At 40.6% G+C, this 22,586-nt stretch overlaps 1 protein-coding gene across 1 annotated transcript in view; it reads left to right on the top strand.

The window, feature by feature from the left end:
- Positions 1-22,586, top strand: part of trpc5a (transient receptor potential cation channel, subfamily C, member 5a) — a 194,224-nt gene that overhangs the window by 99,420 nt on the left and 72,218 nt on the right. Inside the window, 1 exon segment of the mRNA XM_003455011.5 lies at positions 218-424. Within this exon segment, the coding sequence (XP_003455059.3) occupies positions 218-424 (207 nt within the window).

Genomic DNA, 22,586 nt, shown 5'->3' with positions numbered 1-22,586 from the left:
AACAAGAACAGACACTTCTTCTCCAATGCTGAGTCTCCATGATGCAGACTTCAGAATGGTTTATGTCAAATAATACTTTTATTTTTGGGGTCCACAAGGAGATTGTGATGCTATTAAGCTATTCCTGCAGCAGATGGAAATCTAAAACTGAGGAAATCAAAGAGCCATCATGTGTTTCCCATTACTCTAACGGTATTTGTTGCCCCCCTTATTTCAGGTGGAGAATGAGTTTCGTCAGGAGTATGAGGAACTGTCTCAGCAGTGCAAGCGTTTCGCCAAGGACCTTCTGGATCAGGCCAGGAGTTCTAGAGAACTTGAGACCATCCTGAACCACAGAGACAATGACCAGAGTGAGGAACTAGACCCTAGACAGTGCCATGATCTGGCCAAGCTCAAACTCGCCATCAAGTACCACCAAAAAGAGGTAGGGACTCGGCCTCGATACGGACTCCTATTAAAGAATCTCTCAGACCACTCCTCATCAGATCACTCTGTGTCTTATGGATGAAGTTGGTTCACCTGATTGTTTTGGGTTTATGTCTGAATGTACAGCTGAAAATTTCAGCAGAATAATATCAGTCTGTGTGAATGTCCAAGATGCTTTATATATGACCCATCACGGTCAAGGTAACATGTCTTTTGCATATTTGCTGTACTTTTACCCACTGTGAGCAGAGTGATGATTAGTTGGCAGAATAAGCACTAAGGTTAAAGATAACATTACAATCCAACGGTAAAGTTCATCTTCAAATTCATCATATTCACGGTGAATACTAACTTAACTGCAGTCAAAGATTTGCTTTGTGAATAATGAAGTAATGGTGTCCGGAGCCACAAATGAAGTCCAACTCCCTTTTAAAGTTTACCCTGTCTGGCCACACATTCATGTTGATGTATGTGAGTTGGAAGCTGTTGGCTATTTCGGCTTTTACAGAGAGACAAAAAAAGAGTGATTACAAACAGCACAGGCTTTGCTCTGCTTTCTATTTCACTTTGTGTGTGTATATGAGTGGAGTAAGACAAGTGACAATAAGAACGGAGGAGAGAGGGATTAAGTAAAGATAACTTTAATCTATCTTAGATGTCAGAAGGCCTGACAAAAAAATCTGTCTCTATTAAAAGCAAAGAAGAGAAGCTGACGGGGAAAAAAACTGCCTGCATATACCGCCGTGTGTCATAGTCATTTTACAAACCTGGAGCGGTTCAGTGGTTGTTCATGGGTTCCTTTTGTTGTTGTTGGCTGGGAGCTGTGTCTAATCAGCTTGTTTTGGTCTAAGATGCTGGTGGTCTAGTGTCATATTCAGTTATTCTCAATGATTGTAGCACCTTTAACATGTAGTGGGGTTTGACCACATACACTATGCTTTATAAACCCACACACCAACACAAAACATGCTACAATTATATCGGTCTTTGCAAGATGAAAACTCTCCAATCTTGGTAATATGCCAGCATGGTACATTCATAGTTTGAAGGTTACTAGGTTAAACTGTTAGTGTATTTCTATGCGTATGGTGCCCATTCTAATGTGTTTAATGAGATCAGTAGGTTTTATATAAATAAATTAAATTAAATTAAAATTTTATTTGTCACATACACAGTACAACATGTAGTACAAATGTTTGTGTCCGAGCTGCAGACAGGCTGCAGATGTAGCCACACCATTCCAGGGCTTAGTTTTAGCATGGGGCGGGGGGGTCTAGCCAGGACCCTTACTGGATACCGGGTGGGAATCGAACTTGTGACTCCCGCTCTGTTTTAAAAACAAACAAAATAAAACACATCCTGTAATGTTTTTGAGGAATTGATGGACCTAATAGTTCACTATATTGGGGTTTGTCAAAGGAGAGTGAGGATGCTAGCCGATGTAGACGGTAGAAGCAAAAATCTAGGGAGGAAAGGAGGGTGAAGGCTGGTGAGCGGTTGAGGTGCAGGGTTAAATAAAAGAGGGAGGATGAAAGGGACGGGGAGGGAAAGTGACATAATGAGCTGGAACAAGAGTGAGCAGATACAAAGCCAGCAAACGAATGAGAGATTTAATGGGACAGAAAGTGAGGGGAAAAAAATGGAGAGCTAGAGAGATCAAACGAGTGCATGAGCGAGAAAGAGATGGAGATTTGATGGGATAGAGTTAGAGAAAAAAACAGAGTTTTGGAAAACCCCAAGGCAGTCTGTGTCTCTTCCCGTCCATCCACATGTCTGTTTCCTACACTTTCTAACTTTCTGGAACAGAGGGATACTGCCAGACAGATGAAAGCAGAAGTGAAAGGACAGAGCAAGGGGAGGAGAGGAGGGGTGTCAGGGAAGATGCGTAGATGGACTGAAGGAAACGTAAGAGCAGGAAAATGAAATGCTTTCTCTCTCTTGAGTGCAAGAGGTGACAAAGGTAAAGATCTGAAGAGAAGCTATAGACACGCTGAGTGCCAGACAGAGGGCTGGGGAGGGAAGATCAAACAGGTTAAGGTGAGAAGCTTTAAGGAGTGTGCACCAAATCAGAATTTAAACATATTAAAGTAATTAAACATTAAACATTTTTGTGTTGTTTAATGTAAAGAAAATTTAAAAGCACAGAAAAAATCATACCTTAAAGTAATCTTCAAAATGCTCACAACTGTCTTAAAGTTAAAGGTTATAGCCATTCCTGCAAGCAGAGCTGAATATCTGAACATCTAGTGTAGTTTGCAATATCCACAATAAAGTGACAGTTTTCATGCTAAACATGGTAACCATTATACTGTTTAATAGTTTTATGTGCTATCATGTCAGAATCATTTTTACATGCTAACTTGTGAGTGAAACTTTTAATATGCATTATATGACATGCTAATAGGCTAACATGCCTAACAATGGTGTATGCTACCCTGCAGGTGACATGCTAATAAAGCATGCTGAATAATACATTAAACATTAGCTGAATGAGATTTTTTTAAACTTTGTGATTGCTTACTAATGTTCTTGTACTTGTTATATGCATATCTAAAATTTGCATGCTACCTTTGTATCAGTCATTGTGCTAACTATGCTAATGGTAACCCACTACAGGAAAACTTCCCGAAACAGGCAAGCTTGTGATTCAAATCTGTAAAGAAAGGTGTTGAGGAAGTGTTTGAGCGCTATATGTTTATTTATAGAGTGCTTGTGGTAATTGGTACCACTCAAAACCACACCAAAAAAAGACTGGGGTTTAATCCCCAGACAGAAAACAAAGTTGGTGTGCCCACTTTTGGATGACAGATGTGTGTAGAAGGCTTTTCAAGTTTTGTAGTAGTAGTTGGAGGTATAAATAGACATGGAGAGCAGGAAAAGTGAATGACTTTTTCACCTTTGAAGGTGTGTTGGTGCTGCAAAAGATTAACAGGAATGGGGGATATTAAAAAAGAGAAGATGAGTGGGGGGCTTGAAGTGCTTTTCCAGGGCAAAAGATTTAAGAGGATGGAGAGACGAGTAGACTGAGAAGGCAGGAGCTATTTTTCCTGGGCAGGCGTGGTGACATGGAGATTTAGGAGGGCACTTTATGTCTCTGGTATGGCGGGAAGAAGTGAAGTGAAGAGAGAACGTGAAGGGTAGTTGGAGTTATGGAGGACATCTTTCCTGAGTAGTTATAGTGAAAAACACTGATGTGAAGGGGACATAGGGAAGAGATGAAAACTGCTTACTTGTCCTTGTGTATTAGTGACAGAGGAGATGATATAATGCATAATGCAAGCCTGCTAAGAAATTATCATATAAATTGATGGAGCCATAAAAAAAGCTTAAGAGAATCCATTGTGCAGCTAAAACATCAACTTCATATTGACCATGACTTTGTATTACTGCTCACAGCTGGTGAAAACAATTTTCGAAATGGTTTAAGAACATTTTAATTCACTTCTGTTGGCCTTTTATGCACACATATCCAGTACTTGTAATAATTATATATTTATATATAGTACTTGTAGTTTTTTTTAAATAGATCAGTATATAGTCAGTCACCTCAGAAAAACAGCAGAGTCTGTACTTCGACTCTGCATAGAGCTCTGTGACTACTTTCTTTTTGGTATGACTCTATCAGCCAATACTGAATGTGTCTTAAATTGGTTTTTAACATCTTTTCAAATGCAGACAATAAGTGCTGTGATCATGGCGGTAATTTCTAAGGGCTTTTCTGTTTGTCTGACAGGGGACATAAATGCATTTGATGGCTGTTGGGAGGAACTGTCTGAGTCTGTTTGTTTGGATTTGATTCTTTGGTTTGAACTACATTTATACGTTGCAAACAGTTGATCGATGGGACTGAATACTTATCAAACAAATCAGACAAGCATGTGAATCATTAGCATCTAGCTTTATAACATTATTACACTCCCGTAGTACAAGTAAAGCCTGGTGTATGCTTTTAATATTTTATTGTAATCACAATCTAATGGTCTTGTAGCCATAGTCGCCCTATATAGGAATTGTACTTGTTTAAATACTGAATGATAGCAATTTCAAGAGTTTAAATAATAAAAACTAAAAGCTCACTCAGGAAACCAATTGAAATTAAACTGAAAAAACCCCATTTAATTCAAAATGGAAACGTGGAGGAAAAAAGCATCATATAATGAAAACTGAAAGTAGCAACTATTTTAATTTGTATAGTTTGTCGATGAATCGAGGAAAAACTAAGATGACTGTCTTTGTTTAATGAGGCAGTGGAAGCCTCATTAAAAAGAAATAGAAATGTCGCTACTTAATACAGCTTTTGATACATAGTGGAGATTTAGCTAAGTAAATACATTATGGGAGCTAGCTTTATGGGCAGTTTGCACAATTGAAACATGTTCACTGTTCATCACAGTTTCCACTTGTGACAATAATACACTAATTAAAAAAAAAAATCTGTCATGCTTCCATGCAGTGCAACTCACATTAAATCAGAGGAAACTGACTAACGGTCTGCTTTCCTGCTGTTTGCTGGTGCTGGAGTGGGCTGACACCTACTACACCTTGCTGGGAGGTATAATTGGCTGCAGCGCCGGCAGAGTAGTCCTTTGAACGAGACTCTTACAGAAAGCAGAAAGTCGTATTTTTCAAAACATCCCATGGCATTCTGGAGACTGCGCGAGTGACTCTCAGCTCTTAAAATAAGACGTCTTCAGATGTAGACTGAGGAGAGAGAGGGAGGAATGGAAGAGAGCGAGTGAGAAGATGTAAGAAGTAAAGCAACTGAGAGGAAAGGAGGAAGAGAGAGAATTGTCAGTGCTTAATAAGACATTCTGAAATGGATGAGTAGCAAAAGGAGATGAACAGGACGAGGAGGGTTCGCTGAGAAAGGAAAGATGAAGTGGAGCTGCTGCAGAAAATATGCATGTCTTCAAATAGCTGTGACTGAGGCAGACAGTTCATGGGTGGGTCAAAAATGATGCCAGCTAAGATATGCATGTCCTTTAAGTGGGGAATAATAAACTTGTGGTCAAAAGTTTACACTTAGTCATCGTGGGCAGGACTGTCATGATAGCTTTGGGCTTTTAATGATTTCTTTGAGTTGTTCTTTTTCCAGGATGTTATGATTGTACATGTACACATTGTAGGGTTAATTTCAAAGCTTCGGGAAGTCCATTACAGAAGCTTAAAGCCCATTTTTAAACAACCGCAGATTCCAAGCTTATCAAACAAACGTTCAGACAACTGTGCATAAGTACAAGTTATCTTGATGTGTCACCACTTTACCAAAGTCTGGAAGAGAACCCAAGGTTTCTCCCTAAGATGAGAGGTTAGGATGTTCAGAAACAATCGTGGAACCACCAAAACTCAAGCCAATCAGTAACACCAGCGTCACTGTCCAGTTTTACATTTCTATGAACTAAGAGGTTACCGACCAAGAAACAAGCCCCAAAAATGACACCTTCACACTTGACTGAAATTTTCAGCTGACCGTACGGCCAAGCAAAATCCCTTCTCACAGATGTTTTATGGTCAGACAAAGGCTGTGTCTCAATTCAGGGGCTGGATCCTTCGGAGGACCCGGCCTTCTCGGCCTACGTGGACCGGGTCCTCTGAAGACCGAGAAAGGGCGGAAGTGAGCGGCTGTGCAATGGGACGGTCTAGCCTTCAGATTTGCATTACTGCTGTCTCGGTGGAGTTTAATAAACTCGGCCGTCTGCTCCTTGCTATCTAAAATATAACAGGACACTGGCGTAAATTCTCAACCATCTCACACTTCTGTTTAATCAGTTTTCCGTTTGACATTTATTCAGCTGTGTGAAAACTATAACTTTTCACACAGCTGAATGAACTATAACCAAACCGATTTACTCACGAACAAATCAAACACTTAAAAAAGCCAAAAAAAATACAATTTTTAAGTTATCTGAGTGACTTGTATATCATGTTTGACCTGAGTAGCGAAAGACCGTGGGGGTCTGAAAACGATGTGCCGGGAGTCCGGTGCTCTCGCCGGCTCTAGTGAGCCTTGAACCCCGGCTAGCTATCGAGCTGGTGGGTAACAGATGCCTCCGAAAACGTCAGAGCACTTTTGCAAATATGTGATATCTTGATGAACCGAGCAGATATTTGAAGTTTCCACACCTACTTTCTCGCCTGAAAATATGTTAAAAATTTATTTTGTGACCCAGAAAGATTAATATCAAAACTAAATAGCTGCCACCATTGTTGGAAAGTGGAATTGGCTGGGCCGCACTATGAATTCTGGGATAGGTTGGACCACGAGGGATACACCCGACCCATCCTTCAAATCCGGGGAAATGAAGGACACATTTGTCAGCCGCATTTGGAGCAGCCTTCGGATTGGACAGCCTTTATCGCGTCACTGTGACATAATCTGCCTTCAAATGCGGCTCCGAAGGATGCAGCCCCTGATTTGAGATTGAGCTATCTGCCCACAGCAAGAGGAGGTATATTTGGAGAAGTAAAGGTGAACATTTCAATCTTAAACCACTGCACTAATTGTTAAGCATCGTGGTGGTAGCATTGGGCTCAAGGTGCAACTTGCTAAGAGGACATTTAACCAATACCTCTGACCATGCATGGATTAGAGAAAATCCAAAATAGATTCAAACTCATGCACCCAATTCCTGTTTTGTTTTGTTTTGTTTAATCATTAAAGATGTATGAGGTCCTGAAACAGTTCAAAGAAACTGAAAGTCCAAAATTACCACAATATTCATGCCTATGAATGAATGCTGCATGATGAATGGATGTAAGGGTTAAACACAACGTTTTTGATTTTGATCTTACTACAGTAAATTACATTTTAAATCTGTCTCCAAGACATTATTTATGTCTTTTGTTAAACACAAACATAGTATAGATGTCACGTAATACAATACTGACTGAATTATTCAAATCAAGCAGTACCAGTTTAAAATATTGCAGCGAACTACTGTTGCCTTAACATCACACGTTTCATGTTAAAATCTCTGTATCTGACAGCTGGTGGTGTGACAGCTGTGCCCAAATCAGGGTCACTCCGTTTCTCTGGTGGTGGGGAACAACAACCACCTGTTATCTACTCATGGCGTGTTAAGTGCTGTACAGGAAGAAAATCCAGTAACACTGCCCCAGGTTGACCTCTCTCCCTGGAGTCTGCACTAAGTTGAATGCTCAGCTGAAGACCCAGCTCGTGCGCCTTCAGTTAGAGAACGAAGAACAGGATAGAAAGACTTTGAATTGGAAATGTTTAGAGTCAGACACTACAACAGTTTGTTTCCATTCCTGCAGCTGCTGTTGTTGTATTGGTGAAAAAGTAGGCCGCTTCCATGTTTCTCAACAGTAAGGCTGAAACTTTGATGGATTTGAGTCCATTTATTGCATTTACATTTGGTTTTAACATACATTATCAGATCACAAGTGGACAGTCTTAAATATAGGGAATTGCATCATTAGTGCTCAAGTGCTCTGTACATATATACGCTTGAAACACTTTTAGTTTCTTAGCTAATGTATGAAAACATGTCTGGTGTACTGGGATGTTAAAGCTTTTAGCACAAGTCACAGTAGCAGCAACAAGCTGAACACGAGCGGTCATCTGAAGCCCTTGGGGGCACACCATAGTAACTGGTGTGAATGGCAATGTTTTAGCAGTCTGTGTGCATTAAAAGCAAGCGTTAGCAGGTTCTGGCTTTACTAGGAATCCTGGCATGTCTAATATTTGATTTGGAGCAAAGTAGGGCTGGAAACTGACCGAGCTGTCTTAGGGTGGGAGACGGGGTACAGCCTGGACAGTTTGCCGTCCATCACCGAGCATAGGATTTGGTTTCAGACCTTTATTAATTAGGACAGTGTATTGAGTCTGTTGTAGGGCAGATTTAGGACTGCTTTAAGAACTGGTAAGAACTTCAATTTTCACGTGATCTGCTAGCTACAGTTCAGCTGTAAGAAATTCAAACCACATACAAAATGTTTCCCTTTTACTGTTTATATTATAAAAATCTTAATTTTGTTCTAAGGTTCTTGGAGTTCCTCTTGTAGTGTAGTCATAGGCACTCTCTTTTTTTTTCTTTCAACTCACCGAAATCCAAGCACGTGTGTTTTTTGTCTTTGTGTATGTTGACACAACAAGAATGTGGCAGTATGAAAAACTCTGAAAGTCTGCAGACGACAGATGCCCTGACAAATGGGAATCCCGTCAGTATTGTCACACATAAGTGTTCGTACCAATAAAAGTGACTGATCTGACAGAAAGAAGATAGGAGAGGGAGGAGGAGGAAAGTGGAAGATGGACGGATGAGGAGGAGGAGGGCACGCTATCACAGAAAAGACAGAAATTTTAAAACATGAAAGTGAGAAGAGACAGTTGTTAGCAAAGATCGGGCTTTTCTCGAAGGGAAAGAAAGAGAAAAATGGAGTGAGGAAGTTAACAGAATTTAGGAGAAAGAGAAAAAGATATTAACAAAAATGTGTTTTTGAATTTTTTGTCTGAGAGATGTTAAGAAAGTGGGGAAACGTCTACGTCTGAAAACCAGGGCAGAATGTCGTGATTGGTTAATAAAATGAGGACTTAAGGCAAGACTAAATGAAATGGGAAGAAAGAGTACGGTTTCTATATTCGTAAATACATAGTTAATGTCAGTGTTGATTGTTTCCATAATACTTCATAAGTACACTCACCAGCCATTTCATTAGTTACTTTGCTAGAGCCAGGTTTGACCTACTTTTTGCCTTCAGAACTGCCTTAATTCTTCATGGCAGAGAATCAACAAGGTGCTGGAAACACTCCTCAGAGATTTTGGTCCATATTGACCCAAAAGCATCAAACAGTTGTTGCAGATTTGTTGGCTGATATGACTCTGCTTTCCATCACATCCCAAAGGTGCTCTAATGGATGTCGATCTGGTGACTGTGGAGACCATTTAAGTACAGTGAACTTGTCCCTCTGCAACCCTAAATTGGATAAGTGGAAGAGGATGGATGGATGTTTTCAATCATTTCACCTAACCTGTAAGCGGGAAAAATAACTGGGGCAACCATAGAATCCTGGATGATTTAAATCATATCCAGTGTTATTAACAGTGTTAACAGCTGTTTTTTCATAATTGGAAATTTTTTCATGGCGCTAATGGATTCCTTCAGACAACGTGATGGAAGTCTTCAAAAGTTAAGCTAAGTCATGATGTTTTTACATGCGGGCCTTTGCAGACGAGTACTCACCAGGTTACCTCTAAGCTGTGTCCATCCCTCTTTTCTGTCTGAGTGTGGCAGCCATGACAAACATGCATGACAGAGACAGCAGACTGAGTCACAAGCAACACCTGTTTGCACTGCTTCATTTATCTAATTCACTCCCTTGTTTCATCTCACGCAACTCCCGCTCTCTTCATTCGTCTTCCACCTTCTACTCTCTCACCTTCTCCCTCGTTCTCCGTCTTTTTCTGATATAAAATCTCTGGCAGCGCCTCATTTATCCATTGGTGACTTTGACTTTTGTCATGCTGTTCTTCATCTGGCTCCTGCTGTAAGCGGCTGAGTTATTTAAAAATGGTGCTTCATGTTATCATCACCTCTGAATGTAAGTGTGTCAGTGCTGGTGCGCTTAGAAGTACCGAAACCCAGAGCAGATGCTGCTTTCCCCATCAGAACGGCTATGAAGCGAGTCCTTCAGGGGAAAACCGCCTAATGTCTGAATTTAGGTCATTTCCAGCTTTATAACACAAAAGTTTTTTAGTGCTTTTTTTCTTAAGAATCTTAGAAAGTTCATAAATTTAAATTTGCCCCTAGCTTTGAGCACGTTACGAAAGACGTGAAAAGAATGAGAACGGCAGGGACATGTGGTTAGAAAGGCTGCAGACAGGAACAGTGGCCCCTGGACACCATGACAACAACAGATGTTGACAAACAAACAGATGCCACATTAGCCTCTCCAGGCGCCCTTTGTGCATGTGCGCGCTTGCCTGTGGGTGCGCTGGCGAGCGAGAGCGCGCAGGTGTTTATTTGAGTGCACGCGAGCGCACGGGTGTGGTTTTATTTCTCTCTCTCTCGCTTCTTTCGTGCACACATGCATCTGTGGCACTCTCAGGAGACGGGTGATGAACACCGTCAGTACACTTACATAAGCTTGCCACATACTGCAACCTCGTTCCCGCCTTCTCGCTCTCCTCCCCTCTCTCTGTCACCTCCTTTACTCTTGCTGTCATCTTCTTTCTGTCTTACCTGATCTTACAATCTTCATCTTCCTTTACTTTCATCTCTTGCATCTTTCCTTTCATCACTTTTATTCTGCCACATCGGTTTGCTCCAGACCTCCCTCAGTCGCTCGCTCTCTCATTGTGTTTTGTTCTTTTCATCTCTTTCTGTTAGTCTGTTTCTCTCTGTGGCTAACCTCCTCTTAGCTCTAGGCCTTCTTCCTGTATTCACCATCTATGGTTTGTGTGTGTGTGTTTATGTTGCTTGTGCATGTGTCGGTGTGTACGTTCTGTATGACAGAGGTCGCGGTGTCGCACACTAAGTGCTGCCACACTGTTCCACCAACACCAGGCTTTTAGAGCAAATTATATAATGCTGTGACTCTGTGTGCGTGTTTGTGATACAAAACGTAGCCCTGCACACCCTTTTATTGTCCCTGTATTATACTGCGTTTGCAAAGACTCACACACATCTGCATGCTCATGCTCATGTTTGTATTCATTAAGTAATCATAGTGTTTATACAGCAGTTTTTAAAACAGTATTTATGAAATGGTTTGACAGGAGAACATATGGGACGCCCAGTAAGGCAGAGAAAGGAGATAAAATGAAGGTAAAGTCAGAGCAATATTGAGAAAAAAGACAGAAAATTGCAAAATGACTGTAGAAATAATAAAGTGGTAATGACATCGATCACAAATTAGGTCTGTAGGAATGTGTTTTAAGAAAGCTTATTAAGAATGAAGCTGCATTTGATGTTGGAAAAATTCATTTTAATTGGAAAAATAAATGTGAATCACATGTACATCTGAGATAAAAATTCAAAACACTTTAATGTGGACATAATCTGTTATTTACTGGCAAATTTAAACCTTTACAGTGGTGGATGCTCTTACTAAACCTGCTCAACATATGTACAGATAATCGCTGTGAGCCAAAAGTTCAGGTTTTAGATGACTCTCAACACTCCACTTTGGACAGTCTTTTTGTTTTTTTCTACTCTTGGATCTCTGTGATGTCACTAAAAATAGATATCACAACCCTGCTGTTCAATACTTCTTATTTGCAAGGAGCAATATCACCGTAAAGGCCTTAAAGCAGGGATGTCAGACTCATTTTACAGTGTTGGCCACATATAACCAGCTCTGATCTTAAGTGGGTTGGACCAAGTCTGTTCAATTTAATTTATGAAGCTCCAAATTACAACTGTCGCCTCAAGGTGTGAAAAGTGAAATTCACCTTTCTGTCAGTGTAAAGAAGTTTGACTTCACATTTAATCCCTGAGAAATGTTAATATAAGAAAGACAAGTGCAATTTTAACCTCATGTCTCAGTTTTTCTACACAATGAAGAAATGCTGCTGTGGTAAATGTTGGAAATCTGTCAGCACGACTCTTTGGGCTTATGTTTTAAGAAAGTAAAGGTCCTGGCAGCTCAGTGCACAAACTGTCTTATAATAATGAAACAGAAGATTTTAGTTCATTCACGACCATTTTAGTTTCTTACTGATGTAAAAACTGAACTTTTCTGTCATTTAGTTGTTTTTCTGTTAGTTATTTTGGTGTGGTACGAATGTAGCAAAGCTAAAAAAATACAGTTAAAAGTCCAAAGCCTATGACCTTCCTCACATTTCCAGCAGGCCAAATTGGTTGTGAATCATGCAAATCTGCTTTAGTATAGTTATAAGAAATTTGGAGTGAGCAAATTAGGGCCACCTTAATGCAGGCTAGAAGTATTTCAGAGGTCACTCAGTGTGTAATCCAAAAACAGCCAAAAAGTCATTCACATTTGTCAAAACATGACAAAGTGTTTAAATAAGGAACTGCAGTACATGGCTGGAAAGCTTCAGTACAAGGATTTCAAAGACAGTCTGGTTGTGTTTTGCACACAGTGACTGCACAGTGGTCATCTCTTATTCAGCAGCAGTATGAAGACGGCAGCTACCATAGACATTGCTCCAGTGCTGTTAATATATAGCCGCTTTCAAACATGCACTGCAGCCCTGGTCTGTTCTAGGACTTACCCGACAGAGGTGAACGAACGCAAACACCAGGACACTCGATGCTCTTTAACCCGCCTCCTGCTTAAACTCTCAGCACAAAGTGAGGGTGATGTTGGATTGTGTTGTTGTGCAAATAGCACAGCTAACAGTCTGCTCTTCTCAGGCAGCTTGCACCTAAAGTCTTTCTAGAAGCAGGTCTGTCCATTCACCAGCAATCATGGTGATGTGTTTAGGCAGTTACTTTGACGCCTCTGTGTAAATGAAAGGGAAGAGAGGCTCACCTCAGTCATTACATGCCCATGTATCTCGTGTACATAAACTGCGGGCATTCATCGGCTCTCCCAATTGGGTAATGTGCTTGCCGGTTCAGTTAGAAGGGTCATATCTCCAGTCGCATAAACACATCTGCACCACAAAGACAATGCAAGCACAAACACGGCCTAATCACAAACAGCTCGTGTAGAGCATCGCAGAGGCGGCGGCGAATCCACCGCTCCACTGCGCATAAAGCAAAACCTCTCATTAACCTGTTGAGTCTAAACAGAGCTTCACGATGCACGCTCTGAAATAACAATCAGCTGCAGTGTTGTGTGGTGGGAGGGGGGTTTTAACACCTGACAGCAGTCTAGCGACCACGACAGCCTGTCTGTGTAGCGGGTGGTTGAGGTGTACGGCAAGTGTGTGTACGTTTGTCCCAGAGTGTGAGAGCACGAGCACACCCTCGTCAGCATTCTCCAGAGAGATCAATGCAAATTACATCTCCAATATACTCCCCATGTTTCTCTGGGATCAATACATGCTGGCTGACACACACACACACACACACACACACACACACACACACACACACACACACACACACCTCAGCATTCCACTCCTCATTCTTTGCGTCTCTCTCCGTTTTGCCTTTTTTAACCTTGCATCTCTAACTCTGGGGAAATTCAACTTGCCCTCCATTCCTTACACTCCCCAATCTCTTCATCACTCCTCCTCCTCCCTCTCTTTGTGCCCTCTTCTTTCCCTACATTTTTTGTGCCTTGCACATATCTCCTCTTCTTCTTTTTTGCTTTCTTTATGTTCATTTTTTTGCTATTTTGTCTTCTCTTGGCTTTATCACCTCTGTCGTTCCCTCTGCTCTATCTCCACCTCTTTGTTTCGTCTCTCGTTTTCTCCCCCCTCTTCCTTCACATTTTCCCTTCCTTTCGACTTCTCTCTTATTTACTTTTCGTTTCACTATCTCGTTTCCTTCTCCCTTTCCCTTTGTTTTTCTCCTTTCTCTTTCTTCTCGTCTTTGTTTCTGCAGCTTTTCTTCCATTTTCCACTTCTCCCACCTCTCTCATCACCTCTTTTTAGCAGTTTACTCCTAATTTCTTTTCCTTATGCCCCTTCTCTTCTGTTTGTTTCTTCTCTCATTTTCACCCCTTCTTCTTTGCCTCCTTTTATCTCCTTTCTGTTTTATAGTTCTTGTCTCTCCTGCTTTTCCTGCTTCTCCTTCTTTCTTTACTTTTTCTCCTTTTTCTTTTTTGTCTTGTTTCAGTCCTTGCCCTTGAATTTTTCTCCACTTTCTCCTCTTTTCTTGTTATCTATCATTTCTCTCTCATTTCTTTTCATTCTCTTTATCATCTTTGCTTCTCTGTTGCTTATCTCTCAGCTCCTGTACTCATCGCCTCTCTCCACTCCTTGTCCTCTGTGCATCATCCCTTTCCCTCCTCCTTTGACTTCTTTCCTGTCTTCTCCCTGTAGACGTGGTCGTGGTTATTGATCGAACTTCCAACCTTTCTTCTGATAAAGTGAACAGAAGGAGACAAGGAGATGGGGGTGGGTGGGGGAGACAGGAGTGCATTAAGTTTTGAAGTGTGAGGAGTTGCGTAACAGCAATGCAACTCTGGGTTTCAACTCACTGGTTCCAACTTAATGGGTAAATTGTGCACACACACACCCACAGACACACACACAGGCTTTCCACAGGCTACCTCATGCTGAGGGCATTTAAACACCAAATAAATTCTCCGATTGGCTGTTTGACACACGGGACTTAATGAACTGTGTCCAGCTGGCTGGCAGAGAGGTGTAGGAAAGTGGCGGATACCCTTCACAACACCTTTGCAAAGCACGGTGGGTAGCTGCTGATAAATGAGGGAAAAAAAGTGTGAACGGCTGGAAGAAGAGAGGCAAAACAGAGGAGGGTCGAGTAAAGAGGGTGTGAGGAGAAGGAATGAATGTAGAGGTGCAAAGAGAGGGAAAAAATGTAGGATTAAAAGTTTAACAAACTAGAAAGGCAGATGGGCATAGGCGTAGATTACAGGTGGGATTCTGGGGGTGTGCGCCCCACCCCCCTCCCTCTGATATTTAGTACATACAAATCAAGAGGCTGTGTGGGAGGCAGAACACATAAGGAGCTTTAAATTCATCTATTACTGTTACTGGTGTTTTCAAATCTGTGCAAATCTGCTCAATCAGACATCATGCGGACTTTGTACTGGGGACACAGGAGCTTGATAACGGCTAATATTTGCCCAGACTGCATCAGACATGTGCTTTGTCACATGCACCTCCATCGAGTAATGTCTACAAAAGTTCCAGTCTGCAGTGCATGTGTGGTACCGGCTATAGTGGTGATAGTCCCAGTCACTGGGATTTAAAGAGAGAAAACAGTTTACTCGCTTAAGAAGCTCTGAGTACTACCACATGTCCAATAGTAGGAAAGAAAAGGAAAATACAATATCGACCACAACAGCAAATTTGTTTTATTAACAGATGATAGCGCTGTGGTTGTTGCCAAGCTCCTTGTACGATTGTTTCGTTATTGAGGGAGCCAGCAGTGAAAGAACAAACAGCAATAGGTGTGCGGTTTGGAAAATAGGTTTTTATTTTATCCCCCAGCTCAAAAAAAAAATAAAAAAAAATCACAAAATCACAAAAAATCATAATAATAAGCTTGTAAAAGGTGAAGACTCAAAAAGAAGACGGATAAAAAAAAATGATCAAGCCAGTGAGAACTGGCCATTTATACTTGTTAGAAAAGCACAGATGTTCTGGCCCGTTTGTTAGGCCTCTGTTTTTCATAGGCCTAACTCCACAGATAGGGCCAATGCAATGTATTTAAAATGATATCACCCATATTTGAGTGTCTCATTGAGAATACAGTGTAGTGTGATAACTTGACAATGCAATTTTTTGAAAAAAAAAATTAAGTACGCCAAAGAAACTAGCGTGATTCATTAGACTCATAGCATCATTAGGTAACATTAGCCAGAAAGAAGTCACTATTACCTGCCAGCCACTTTTAACTCCACAGGTTAACTAATCTTAGCTTACACATTGACTGATGCCATAATATACAAGTACACAACATGGATATAACTACCATGACATCACCCACTGATTTCTGAATTCCCGCTTTGAAGTGTCGAGAGGTGGCTCTGACTGTGAAGTCACATATAATTGGCTGGTGGCTTTTCAATCAGGTGTCTTTAGGACGGAAGATTATCGAGAACATGCTAAGGCTGGTGCTTAGAATGACCAAAAAGTGCAATAAATAGTTTACAATGTTTTATGTGGTACGACCCAAAATGAGTGTTTATGACCATAAACTCAGCAGGAAAGTGTTTTTGCTGCCTTTTGCCGTCTTCACATAGACTCCTGGTCCAAAAGGAGTCTATATCAGCAATAGCTAAGGGTTAATAGCTGGAATCCACTTCTATGCTGGCTTTACTCTTCAGGCCTCCTCTTACAGATCGTTGTAGAGTTTGTGCTTGAATGCCTAGCAGCTACTTGGCTAACCTGACCTTACTCACTCTGTGATAGTGGCTATGAGCTCCCTTGATGGTGGGTGGGAGCCACTGATTAACGATACATTTTCACGATACAACTCTGTAAGAAATACGCAGCATTATTCACGTAAAAGAGACTCCCTGGGCTGTTAAACAGAAGTTACATTACAATGAGTTTATAAACTGTCACTAACCAGGATTTGCTGAGCATATATTTAATGTAATGGGGAGAGTAGATATTTGAATTGTGTGTTGTGTAATGAGTGGGTAAATATTAGTTTGTTTATACTTAAGTTGGTGATTTCAGTTGTGTGGATAACTCGTTGTTTTTTAATCCAGTAGAGTCTCATCCAGGTTTGTGCACACTTTCTTTTTGTCTGTTTTTATAACAAAAAAAATATGGAGAAAGTCAGTGAAAAACTGAGCACATCTGTGTTTAGACCACACTGTATTATTCATGCTGAGATTATACGTACTCAGCCTTTAAAAGCATCCACTTCAAACACATTTAATAATTAAGGCTGCCATTTAACGGGAAAGTCTGTGTACATGGATCGCTGGCAGTAGTGACAAGACCAACAGACGCATGTTTACACACAACCACGTATAGAGACGCACATAAACAAACGTGTTCATATTGATTGGACCTCCCTGGTTAAACCACTGCCCTCCTCTTAAGTCTACACACAAACACATACATGCTGCAGTGAGACTGACATCAGGCTCTGATGGTGCAAGCACCTTCCACTTCCTGTCAGATACTAACCTGAGAAGGTCCCAGTCTTCACACTCAGTATTGTCATTGTAACATTATTGTTAATATATAGCAACTATTAATTGTTGATTTATTGATGAAGTAGTATAAATATTAAGACCATATCCCTGAGAATAAATGGCTGTTTAGCTACACTGAAGAAGCTTTTTTTTCTCTATTGAAATACAAATTGTTTACTTACCACAATAAAAAAATAATGTAAAAGTTGCTTCAAGTAATACTGGATGTCCTCTAATATCACGCTGGAAACACTAAACCCAGACATTTTAATAAGTAGCATGGTCCCCATAAGCAGGGAGAGACCTTACATTGCTTAGGTCAGGAGTGAGGGTCACCCTGAGGCGAAGTTTGACCACAAACCCATCTTGGTTAAACTTCCCTCCCCTTTGCTACACACGACCAATGCGTGAGTGATCTGAGTTACTGGCATTATTGATGAATTATGAACTAATGGTGATTTTATGGTGATACATTTTCAGCCGTATTCAACTTCGACTGGATAAACTAAACTTTCAGCAAGTTTGTTTTTGTGAACTTTTATGTCATTTGTTTTGAGGCAGTTAACATTGCTGCTGAGCGTTTGTGCTAATTTCATGAGTAGAAAAATTGAATCAGCTCTGATTGAGAATGAATAATGAGAATAATCTAAGAATTATGATAAATCAAAACCTGTCGCAGTAGTTTAAATTGAGACAAATCGCCGCTGCTGCTGCTGGTGTCGATTAATTATACCTGTAATTGATAGCTCTTTGGTTCATTCATCAGATGAACTTCACTTATTTGTTCATTTATATGTTACAGAGCTTTGATAATTGCTTGTATAGTTTGCAGTTACAAGGGCAGAGGATTGGCAGAAAGGCATAACCTGGAGAGGAAAGATTAATTACAGGAAGAATAAAAACCAAAGAGAAGAAAAGAATTGATGGAGTTGATGGGAAGATGGGATGGAGCCAGAGGAAGTAGTGAAGTGGCTGCTGTGAATGATGCACCTTACATCAGTTTTTCTTCACCGTGGTTCTTGGCATCTTTCTGTGTGTGCGTGTGTGCTTTAATCCATCCAACACTGCTGACACAGTGAGGGAGAGAGGGAAAGCTCGGAGGCTTTCCAAAACAGCCCAAATTATTCACTTTCTTCTTTTGCTGCTGCGGAGAAATGAGAGAGAGAGAACGGGAGGAGAGAGGGATGGTGATGGAGCTATCAGTAGTGTAGAGAAGTACAAAACAAGATGCAGCCAATGAAAACATCTGCAACGCTGCAGTAGCTTTAAGCATTGTGTTCGAGCATAAGTAACTGGGCAGTAAAGTAAATGGAGATGGAAATGAGTCTTTCAGAAATTATAGTCGTTATCATCAGACTGACGGTTCGTTGTTGAATGCTGTTTTTGTGGAGGGGTAATCATTTTGGTGGGAGTCATTAGTAAATAGTTTGAAGCTTGAGTTGACGGCACACACAGTTCTCAACAGTGATTCGAACTAAGGAAGTCAAGTTGACATTTCCACCAAAAAAAGAATACCTACCCAGTGAATTAATATTTGAATAACTGAAAGTTTGAGTAAATTCCTGCAAAGTTAAACCGTGTCAAGACCCCTGAGACCTGTTGTTTCAGTTTTAATTTCTTTTAGCTTTTTGAGATTATTTGCACCTCATAAAACTAAGTATTAGTATTAGTACTAATGTACTGTGCAAAAGTCATGAGTTACCCCTGATTTTAATATATTTTCTTTACTAAGTGGGTAATAGGTGCAGCAAATTATTGAAACGTGTAAACATACATCACCTTGCTGGTACAAAAATACAATTTCATGCCTGTCAAACAGTGTTATCTTTACCATTTACTGTAGATTCAACAAAAGAGAAGTAACAGATTGTCTGTTTGTGTGCCAGGCTGCTGGTAACAAAGTGCCTAAAGATACAATTTAAAATGGTTTCATTGCTAACGTCAGTTATGTGCAGCACAAAACATTGAGATATTTTTCATCTGCTGTAGACAGTTTTTAGGTCTGCCACTTCTTTTCTCCTCTAGTTTATCCACACCGTGCTCTGATATGCCACATTTCTGGCTTTTTGGGAATTGCGTTGATGGTGCAAAAATATAATTTTTATTCCTGTCAGATTTTGTTCTCTTTGTCTTTTTTTTAATGGGTTCAGCTAAACCAGTTTGAACAAATGGTGTGTTTTTGTGACAGGCTGTATCACACCATTTAAAGTCTGTTGTCTGTTATGTTTAGACACAACACTGCTTCATCCCTGGAGTTTAGGCCTCTTTTTTCATGCTTGAATGATTCATAGGTCAGTGTTCAAAACAATTACTGAACACAGGGCAGAACGCCACCCTGATGCCTCACAGAACAGAATAGACATCAGACATAACAGGGATCACATGGAGTAAGTATGGAATGGCATGAAATGGAGATGGGTTGCAGAGTGGCTTGCAGAAGCAGCAGCAACTGTATGCAGCAATAGCACAGCCAAAAAGAATTTCACAAGAACAAAAGTCTTCAAATTTATTTTGAATTGACTTACCCATCAGCCACTAATACTTCTTTTGACTTTCCTCTTTAGAGGTCATCGCATTGCATCGCCTGCCTCCATCTCACCCTGCCTCTAGCATCCTTCTCTGTCACATCAGATCTCTCAATGTCCTCCTTCATAAAATGAGACAGAAAAAAGTAACAAAAACAATGTATGGCAACAATTTTGTTCCAGGTATTGTCCATGTTTTAGTTGAAAGTGATTTGGAAATCCTTTCAAATGCATATCTGTTGTGTGTTGAAGCCTCTGGACTAGGGATTGTTAGATCTGGCATCCCTGGATCTCAAAATAAAGAAAAAACAAACAAAGATGTAGCCGAGGATCTATTGATCTGTCATTCCAACCATGCATTAAAACCCTAGAAAATAAAACAAATCTGTTGATGAAAAACACATGCCCCTTCTGTGTGTCATTCAAGCAGCAATCCTACTTTATGGTTTGACGTCACACTACTGGGAACGCAAACATTTTCCATAAAGAGAAAGAGACGGTAAATTACACAGGACTTATCGGTGTGATATTGTTAGTATTTGTTAGGGCTATGAATACAGAGGGAGGCTGAGGAGGTGGATGAAGCGTTTTCTCTCGTTGTATAAATGAGGACAGGAATGTGCTCGGGATGATGGACAAGAGGGCTCTTTAGCTAGCTTTCTGCTTAGCTAAGGGCTTCTCAAAACCTTTTTGTTTCATTTTGTCAGAAAATAAATTATTAAATGGGGGCTGCATGTAAACGATTATCAATAACACAAATACATTAATATTGACAAATAACTTGTGTTTATATTAATTACTACTACAAGTAATTTCCATATTTTTAGATGGCATTTGACTCATTTTAAATCTTTGCTCTTACCGAGGCTGCTTTAGCATTAGCCACTTTGCCTTTGTTAGCTTCTTTAAAATGTCCATGTTCAGCTCGGTGAGGGTGATTTAAGTCTCTGATTAGGTTTGTTGTAATGATTGCGTTCATAGTCTGTGAAGGTTCTCAGGTCTCCAGGTAATCAGAGTCTAAGAAGCTTCGAAAGAAAAGCGTCTGGATTTCTTTAAGTTTCCTCGAAGATGTTTCACCTCTCATCTGAGAAGCTTCTTCAGTTCTAGGGTCAAATGGTGGAGAGTCCCAGATTTAAACCCAGTGGGAGTTTCCCCCCAAGAGGGACAAAGGACCCGCTAAAGATCCTCTACCTAATCACACGAGCCAAGGTGTGAAGACGTGTGTGGGTCACAATCAGCCAAGGGTCCGTTGAGCTCATTGTAAAGCCTAACCCCACCCTATCATGGGATTTCCTGAGGTCAGATGGCCCAGGATGTGAGATGGCATTAAGGCGCCTGGGAAGGGATCTCAAAACTGGATTATAGATGGCAGACTTTTGGTGTCATAAACCATTCAAAGATGGCTGTTCACAGTGGACATAGATGGCTTCTTTCACTCCTCTTTCAAACAATCTGTCTTCTCTGAGCAAAATGTGAACATTGGCGTCCTTGAAAGAGTGACCTTAACTGAACAACTTAAGGTAGTGTATGCAGTATAGTGTAGGGAGGAATGCTCAGACTTCTTTATTGGAGATCCCTTGCTGTTTGATGAGTAGATGTTGAATGAAAGCCACACTGTTTCATATCTAAAATTAGTTTTACACATAAATAATAAACAATAGTTTTATTACAAGTATGGGATTGAAAAATTTAAAACCTTTTTTAACTTTTATTCAAGATGCTAAGAACTCTGAAGTTTAGATATAGAGTAAAATGGATATATTTTTTTAATTTATAAAGTGTCAGATGTGAACAGCAGTTGCCAAACCTAAAGTAAATATGAAGAAGCTGATCTACATTCACATTTCTCTGTGTGTTTATTGTTTTAGACGTTCTGGAAGTGCTTTTACTTCACAACAGCTGAGCTGACAGAAATACAGCTAAATGACTTTGTGACATTCAGTGTTTACACGGTTTGTTTTGATGGGTCGCAACAGGAAGTGGAGAGCCTGTAGGAGAGAGAGCAGAGGGTGATGATGAAGGAGGGATGCTGTGATAGACAGAGCGGTGGTTATGAGCTGACATGGAAGGTGGAGGGAAGACGTGAAAAGCGAGAGACAAAACAAAACTGGAGCGAGGTGGAACAGAGGGAACCGGCACAGAAATAGTCAGCAGAAGAGCGAGTGAGTCACATTACAGCAGGGCGGTCAAAACATAAATTTATCTTCTCTTTCTTGTTTTTCTTTTGGGGCTTGAAGTTTGGAAGAAAAGAAATGAAGAAAGAAAAAGTCATTGTTTTAAAGTCAGAAAGAGGTGAGTTGGGGGAAAACAGAAGGAGGAAAAGGAGAGAGCAGAGGGAAAAAAAGACAAATGGGGTAAAGATTGTGTGACATTTTGATAAATGACAGCAATCAAGGCAGGATGATGAGGGAGACCAAAAGTAATTACGAAAGTGGGAATGGAAGGAGTTATTTTGAGAAGCAGCAGGCAAGGAATGAGGGAGGGAAGTGACAGAAGTATGTAAGATGGGAATCTGTAAATTTTGCCTGTCAGCACTTTTTTTTTGGGGGGGGGGGGGGGGGGGGGGGGGTGTTACTTGTTACTTCTTTTCCTCATCTTACTTTGTTTTTGTCATGGACTGTGTCCGGCATGCAGGAAAGTAGGACCCAATATGCAGACTCCAGGAGGCAAAAGTAACTCAAAACTCAGCTTTTATTGCTGGACGGCAAAAGAGCAGAAAACTAACTAAACTGGAAATGTAAACAAAGCACAAACAGGCAGAACACACAGCATAGTATGATGGACGACATGACCACGAGCAGGGGAAGATGCAGACACTAAATACAAGAGGTGAACAGGACTAAGAGGAAACAGCTGGGAGACACAGCTGACACTGATTACACAGCCGAGACGGGGGAGAGCAAACAGAACAT

The sequence above is a fragment of the Oreochromis niloticus genome, linkage group LG3 (assembly GCF_001858045.2).
Source record: "Oreochromis niloticus isolate F11D_XX linkage group LG3, O_niloticus_UMD_NMBU, whole genome shotgun sequence".
NCBI lineage: Eukaryota > Metazoa > Chordata > Actinopteri > Cichliformes > Cichlidae > Oreochromis > Oreochromis niloticus.
The sequence above is the reverse complement of the archived record's forward strand: the minus strand, read 5'-3'. Positions and strand labels throughout refer to the sequence as shown.